We start from the raw sequence: 6623 nt of genomic DNA, 5'->3' as shown, positions 1-6623 counted from the left end.
GGTAAATAAAAAATAGAAAAAAGATCATGAAATCTTGTCGTTGAAGCTTGCCTCTTGTCCCTTGGCTTATCATCACTTGGTGTTCTTGCCGACTAGAGGTATTGGAAGCCCGTTATTGTCGATCAAATATTGGATTGCTTCCGTTAGCTTTCAACAGCTCTCAGTAGTATGACCCCTAGCTTGATGGTACTTGCAGCGAACATTTGGGTTCTAACTAGGCAATCTCTTCTCAATTGGGGGATCTTGAATGGGTCCAATAGGAGTAATGAGTCCCTTTGCATGGTGTCGATCGAAAGCATCATCGTAGCTAATTCTAATAGGGGTGAAATCCTTTCTTAGTTTCTTTCTAAATCCTCGATTATCCATGGCTAAGATTTCATTAAGGTTGAAAGTACTAACACTATTACTAGAGTAGGTGTTTTCGGAAGAAAAAGGATATTCGTTCTTCTTTCCTTTACAACCATTTTTACTATCGTTACTAATCTTGGCCTTCTTGTTGCTTGGAGGGACATGGAGGAGACTTGAACCAATGAGGTCTTGAACACGATCTTTGAGAGCGAGACATACTTCGGCGGTGTGACCACGACCTCTATGATATCTGCAATAAGATTTTGGGTCCCAATTAGGATACCTTTTTTTAGGAGGAGGGTATTGACTAGGACCAATGGGTTGAATGAGACCTTGATCGTGAAGACAGTCAAAAGCTTCATTGTAATGCATTTCTATTGGTGTGTATTCTTCAATGATCAGTTTCGCCCGTGGCTTAGGACCATTGAGTTCTTCATTAAATCCTTATTTGAGAATTTTGTTCAATAATATAACCATCACCCGATTTGCTAATCCTTCTACCACATTAAAGAGCATGACAACGACATCTTGTAAATTTCGAACGTCCTCTTTAATACTTGATGAGTATTCCCTAGTTTTATTTAAGAAAATACTTTCATCCTCCTCAATCATGGCCACTTCATCAAGAGAGGTTATATAAGCTGTCTCGATGATGGGCTCACCTATAGGTATGTTAAGGAGTGTAGGATCGAAGCATGTTTGATCTTCTACAATGGCTAGAATCTCGGAAGTTTTATTGTCATCAATCAGATCTTTAATAGCTTTTTTGAGTTTCCAACACTCCTTAGTGTTGTGACCCTTTCCTTGGTGATATTTGCAGTGCTTATTAGGATCCCACTTGGGTGGCCTGGCTTCTGGATCTTTGATAGACCCTATGGGCATGAATATTCCTTTATGGTGTAGCTTTTCGAAAGCTGCTTCATAACTTATGCCAAGTGGAGTGAACACTCTTTTTGACCTTTGGATTCGTGGTTTAGTGGCGTTCGTATCATGTACTTCATTAATGGGAGAGGAAGAAGAAGGATAGTCATTCTTCTTTTCTCTCGCACTATTATCTTTCATAAGGTCATCTTCAATGTCAATGCCTATATTATACACAGCCTTGAAAGTATTCAAGTTGTGTTGGTTTTTTAAGTGCCTTGAATACTTCTGTTGAAGGTTTTTTATGAACATCCTCACAGATTCTTTTTCAATAGAAACCTTGAACATATTAGCAGAAGCTTCCCTCCATTTGTTGAAGAAAGAAGTGAACCCTTCGTTTTCTTTTTGTTTTTACATCTCAAGTTGTCTGTGGTATGTTTCGTCTTGAATGTTGCACTTATATCTATTTATGAAAGCGTTTGTTATGGAATCCCAAGAAGAGGTTTTCTCTTTGTCAAGGGAAAAGAACCATTGTTGACAAACGGTCTCAAGAGATAAAGAAAACAAGGAATGAAAGACTTTCTTATCAATCCACTTAATGTTCATTATAGTTTCAATAGCTCTAAGATGAAAGTAAGGGTTATCTGTTGCCTCGAATTTTAGGATGTCGTTGGCATTGAACTTATGTGGAAGAAGTTCCTTGTCCAGCGACACCCCTTGTGAACTAATGCCTTGGAACTTGTAGTCACTAGATAGCTTGCTTAGGCTTTCTTGCATAAGGTCCATTTTTTGTTTCTTCACAAGGTCATTGATTATGAGGTTTAAGGCCTTCAATGTCTTAGTTACGCCAGCCAACTATTTCTTTAGTTCATTGGCTTCTTCTTGACTTACCATTAATTTCTTATCTTTTCTTTTCCGACTCACTAGTTTATCAAAAGGTAGAACTTGAACAAATATGTTGTCCTTGATTAATCGCCCTTCTTTTCTTGACCAAGTACTGTGGAGAGGGAAATTAGGGCTATTCATTGTTAATTATTTGACTCAACTCTATTCAACATGCATTGTATTGAAGGTTTGACTTTGCGTTGAATTGTCTCTCTTCTCTTTCCTCCCATGGCGATTTGAGCTTGCTGGTTTTACTTCAGCTTAATTGAGTCTCAATGGCGAAGAAGAAGAAGCAATCTACTCCTAAACCTTCAAATAACTTGAATCACCCTTCCAAATCTTCTTTATCTTTGTTGAATGATGGTGTTAATCGATTGAATGTTTCTAGGTTTTCTGGCTCTACTTCGATTCCGGAAGTTGATGAGGACCCTGATGAACTTGTCACTCCACCTTCTCATTTGAGTCGATTCTCGATTGAGATGATTACTAGAGCTGAGCTTAAATCTCTTGAGGATTTTCATGGCCGATTGATCAAAGCTAATAAAACAGTACCCCAATCTACTATTCCATTGGATTTCAGAGCCACCCCTTCTTGTTTTAATGCAGGCAGTGCTTCTAAGGATGATTCTAAGATGGCTGAAGGTAATCCTGTCCTCAATTTTGGATCAGTTCCTCGAATCCCAGACACAACAGTACCTAGGGTTTCTAAATGTATTGTTCCATTGATTTTTGAGCTCGATTCTGCTCCAATTGCTGACCCGATTACTTTGGAGAATGATGTGGTTCCCCCACAGCCTGATTTTATTCCTGCTGCTAAGCCAGGATCTGCTAAGCTCACAACTAAGGGCTCTGCCCTCTCTTTTGTAGCTTCTTTGCTTAAAGATGGCAAGTCTAAATTAATGAAGGTAATCTCAAGTGGAAGAACTCTGTAGTTTTTTATGTAATAGGCTATTATCCTACTATTGCTGCTGTTCATAGATATATTGTTGAGAATTGGAGTGCCGTAGCTAAACCTGATGTGTTTTGGCATGATGATTGCTATTTTCTGATTAAAATGCAAAACTCTGATGACATGAATATTGTTCTTAGTGCTAGTCCACATATGTTCTTTGGTAAGGCAGTTATTGTTAAGCCTTGGTCTGAGAAATTTAATTTTCATGCTGAGGTTTTGAGAACTGTTCCTATATGGGTTAAGTTACCTAACTTACCTTTGAATTGCTGGGGTGTGGACACTTTTAGCAGACTGGGCAGTGTCTTAGGAGTCCCTTTATGTGCTGATGAATGTACTTCAAAACAGTTGAGGGTCTCTTTTGCTAGGCTGCTCATTGAAGTTGATGTAACCAAGCCTTTGTCCAAGACTATCTGGTTTGAGAGTCCATATGGTGTTTTGATTGAACAAAAAGTTGTTTTTGAATGGACACCCCCCTTTTGTAGTAAATGTAACAAAGTGGGCCATGACTGTACTATTCCTAGGAAGATTTAGCCTCAAAAGAAGCAGGTGCCTTCTAAGGAGCAGCCTAAGCAACAAGCAAAGGTTTGGGTTGCTAAGCCCCAACCTTCCACTGTTCCTGCACCTGAACCTAGTGTGCCTGAATCTGGGGGTAATGATACTGTTCAGAGTGCTGGTGTTTTCACTCTTGCCCCAACTACTTTGCAAGCTAATTCTGATAATGATTGGAGAGTGGTGGGAAGGAAACATAGAAGTCATAGTAATCCTCCTGTCTTTACTAAGGTTCCTCATTCTAATACTTATGCTGCTTTGATTAAGAATGGTGATGGTCCTGGAGATCTTGTTCCTATCGGGGGTGATGGTAATCCCCCTCTAGGGTCATGATTATCCTATCATGGAATATCAAGGGTCTTAATGATCCCTGCAAAGTAGTTTCTGTTAAGAAACTGCTAGCTGAACAGTTTGTGGATGTTATTGGTATCATGGAAAGTAAGGTTAAATGTGATAGGAGTTTTAAGCTTCAGAAGAAATTTGGGCCTGCTTGGTCTTGGTTTTGTAACTACTCATCTTCTCATAGGGGTAGACTCTAGGTTGGCTGGTTGCATGACACGGTTAATCTCTCTGTCCTCTCCTCTCATGAGCAGTTCATTCATGTCCAAATTAGCTCTAAAGATCTTCAGCATTAGATTTTCTGCACCTTTGAGTATGGCTTGTATTCTATTCATGAAAGGTTACCTCTTTGGGATGGTATTTCTAGTCTTGGAGCTGTTTCTGGGCCTTGGCTTATTATTGGTGACTTTAATTATATTCTCAACTCTTGTGACAGAATTAATGGTAATGTTGTAACTGATTATGAGGTTAATCATTACAGAAGTTTTATTGACAATCTTGATCTTTGTGAAATCAAGAGCAAAAGTTCTTTCTACTCTTGGTATAATAAGGGCCATGGTGCTACTAGAACTGCTACAAGGATTGACACAGGGCTAGTGAATCAGGCTTGGTTGAACAAGTATGCTCATGTTGAAGCCATCTATCTTCCTCCTCTTCTTTCTGATCATAATCCTCTCTTGGTTGAAGTGTGTAGATTTGTTCCTGCTAAGGGGAGACCTTTTAGGTTTCTTATTTGCCTAGCTGATCATGTTGATTTTTGTTCTACTGTGGAAAACAGCTGGCATAGTGTTTCAGATTCTTCTACTATGGTTACTATTTGGCAGAATTTGATAACAGTGAAATAGAACCTGAAAGATCTGAACACTAAGTATTTTGCTAATGTTGATGTGGCTCTTGCCTCTTTGAAAGCAATTCAAGACCAGCTTGCTATGGACTATTCTAATTCTGACCTTCATGTTAAAGAGGCTGAAGCTGTAAATATGGTGAAGCATTGGATGTATATCCAGGAGTCCATTTATAAGAAAAAATCTAGGGTTGATTGGATTAAGCTAGGGTACTCCAATTCTCACTACTTCTTTTCTATTATGAAGCACAGGCAAGGTAGAAAAAGAATTGATTCTATCTTCACTGAGGATTATGTCCTTTTGAAAGATCATGTGCTTATTGAAAATGAGATTGTGGGATTTTACAAAGGACTCCTTGGTTCTAGTGCTAGTTCTCTCCCTGCTAATGATCTGGCCACTATTAGGAGAGGTTCTCAACTCAGTTCTGGCTCTATTGACATTTTGACTGCTGTTGTTACTACTTCTGAGAATGATAATGCTCTAGCTCTGATTGAAGATGATAAGGCACCTGGTATTGATGGTTTCAATGCTGTTTTCTTCAAAAAGGCCAGGCCTATGGTTAAAATTGATATTTATGCTGCTGTCTTCTCTTTCTTTGAGACTTGTGTCATTGCTAAACAGTGGAATTGTACAACTATCACCTTAGTGCCTAAGGTTCAGCATCCTTCTTATGTCAAAGAGTTTAGGCCTATTGCTTGTTGTACCGTGTTGTACAAGTTCATCTCTAAAGTTCTCATAAACAGGATCTCTAAAGTGGTGGGGACTGTTATTAATGATGCTCAAGCTGGGTTTATCCCGGGTAAGCACATTGGTGACAATATTCTTTTGGCTACAGAATTGATCAAAGGCTACTCTCATAAGTTTGTTTCTCCTAGGTGCATGATCAAGATTGACTTGAGAAAGGCCTATGACTCTGTTTAATGGCCCTTTTATAGACTGTTTTAGAAGAGCTTGGTTTCCCTCATACTAATGTGAAGTGGATTATGGATTGTGTCTGTTATGTTTCTTACTCTGTGATGGTTAATGGTTTTCCTGCAAAGCCTTTTCCTGCCAAAAGGGGTCTTAGACAAGGAGATCCTATGTCTCCTTTTCTCTTTGCTTTATGTATGAAGTACCTATCTAGGTGCCTTAAGGAAATGACTGGGAATCCTAATTTAAATTTTCATCCTAGATGTGAGAAATTAGGTATTACCCATATGATGTTTGTAGATGATCTTCTACTCCTCTCTAGAGCTGATTCCATCTTTATTCAGCTTCTCTTGTAGGCTTTCCAGAAATTCTCTTGTGCTTCTGGTCTGATGGCTAATTTAAGTAAGATTGAGGTTTATTTTGGAGGCATCTCTAATTTTGATAAAGATCAGCTGCAAATTGTTCTTGGCATGAGTAGAGGTAGCTTGCCTTTTAGATATCTTGGGGTGCCTTTATTTTCTAAAAAGCTTACTGTTGCTCAGTGTAGGCCTTTGGTTGAAAGGGTTACTACTAGGATTGGATGCTGGACTTCTAGAAACTTGTCTTATGCTGGTAGGTTACAGCTTATCAAAAGTGTTCTTTTTGGTATTCAGGCTTATTGGGCTCAAATTTTCATCTTAGCTAAGAAGATTCTTAGGGAAATTGAATCTAAGTTCAGGATTTTTCTTTGGACTGGGAAGAACACTTATGCAAAAAAGGCCCCTGTCTTCTGGCGTCATATGACTCTTCCTAAAGTGTGTGGTGGCTGGAATATTACCTCTCTTGGTGATTGGAATAAAGATGCTATTTGTAAGATTCTTTGGGATCTTGCTCATAAAGCTACAATATGTGGGTGAAATGGGTGCATACGTATTATTTCAGCAATAGAAATATCT

The 6623-nt window shown here is 38.8% G+C and overlaps 1 protein-coding gene across 1 annotated transcript; it reads left to right on the top strand.

The window, feature by feature from the left end:
- Positions 1-3924: 3924 nt before the first annotated feature.
- On the top strand, positions 3925-4779 carry LOC145557552 (uncharacterized). The gene is made up of 2 exons (XM_081618727.1): positions 3925-4094; positions 4275-4779. Exons 1-2 carry the CDS (start codon positions 3925-3927, stop codon positions 4777-4779), a joined length of 675 nt encoding a protein of 224 aa, XP_081474853.1.
- The last annotated feature ends 1844 nt before the right edge of the window (positions 4780-6623 follow it).

Source organism: Chenopodium album, chromosome 9, assembly GCF_948465745.1.
Source record: "Chenopodium album chromosome 9, dcCheAlbu1.1, whole genome shotgun sequence".
Taxonomy (NCBI): Eukaryota; Viridiplantae; Streptophyta; class Magnoliopsida; order Caryophyllales; family Amaranthaceae; genus Chenopodium; species Chenopodium album.
This window is presented reverse-complemented; position numbering and strand designations above follow the sequence as displayed.

Coding starts and splice junctions, on each gene's coding strand:
- LOC145557552 (XM_081618727.1), top strand. CDS start 3,925: ATGATTATCCTATCATGGAATATCAAGGGTCTTAATGATCCCTGCAAA. Junction 4,095..4,274: donor TTTGGGCCTGCTTGGTCTTG/GTTTTGTAACTA, acceptor TATTCATGAAAG/GTTACCTCTTTGGGATGGTA.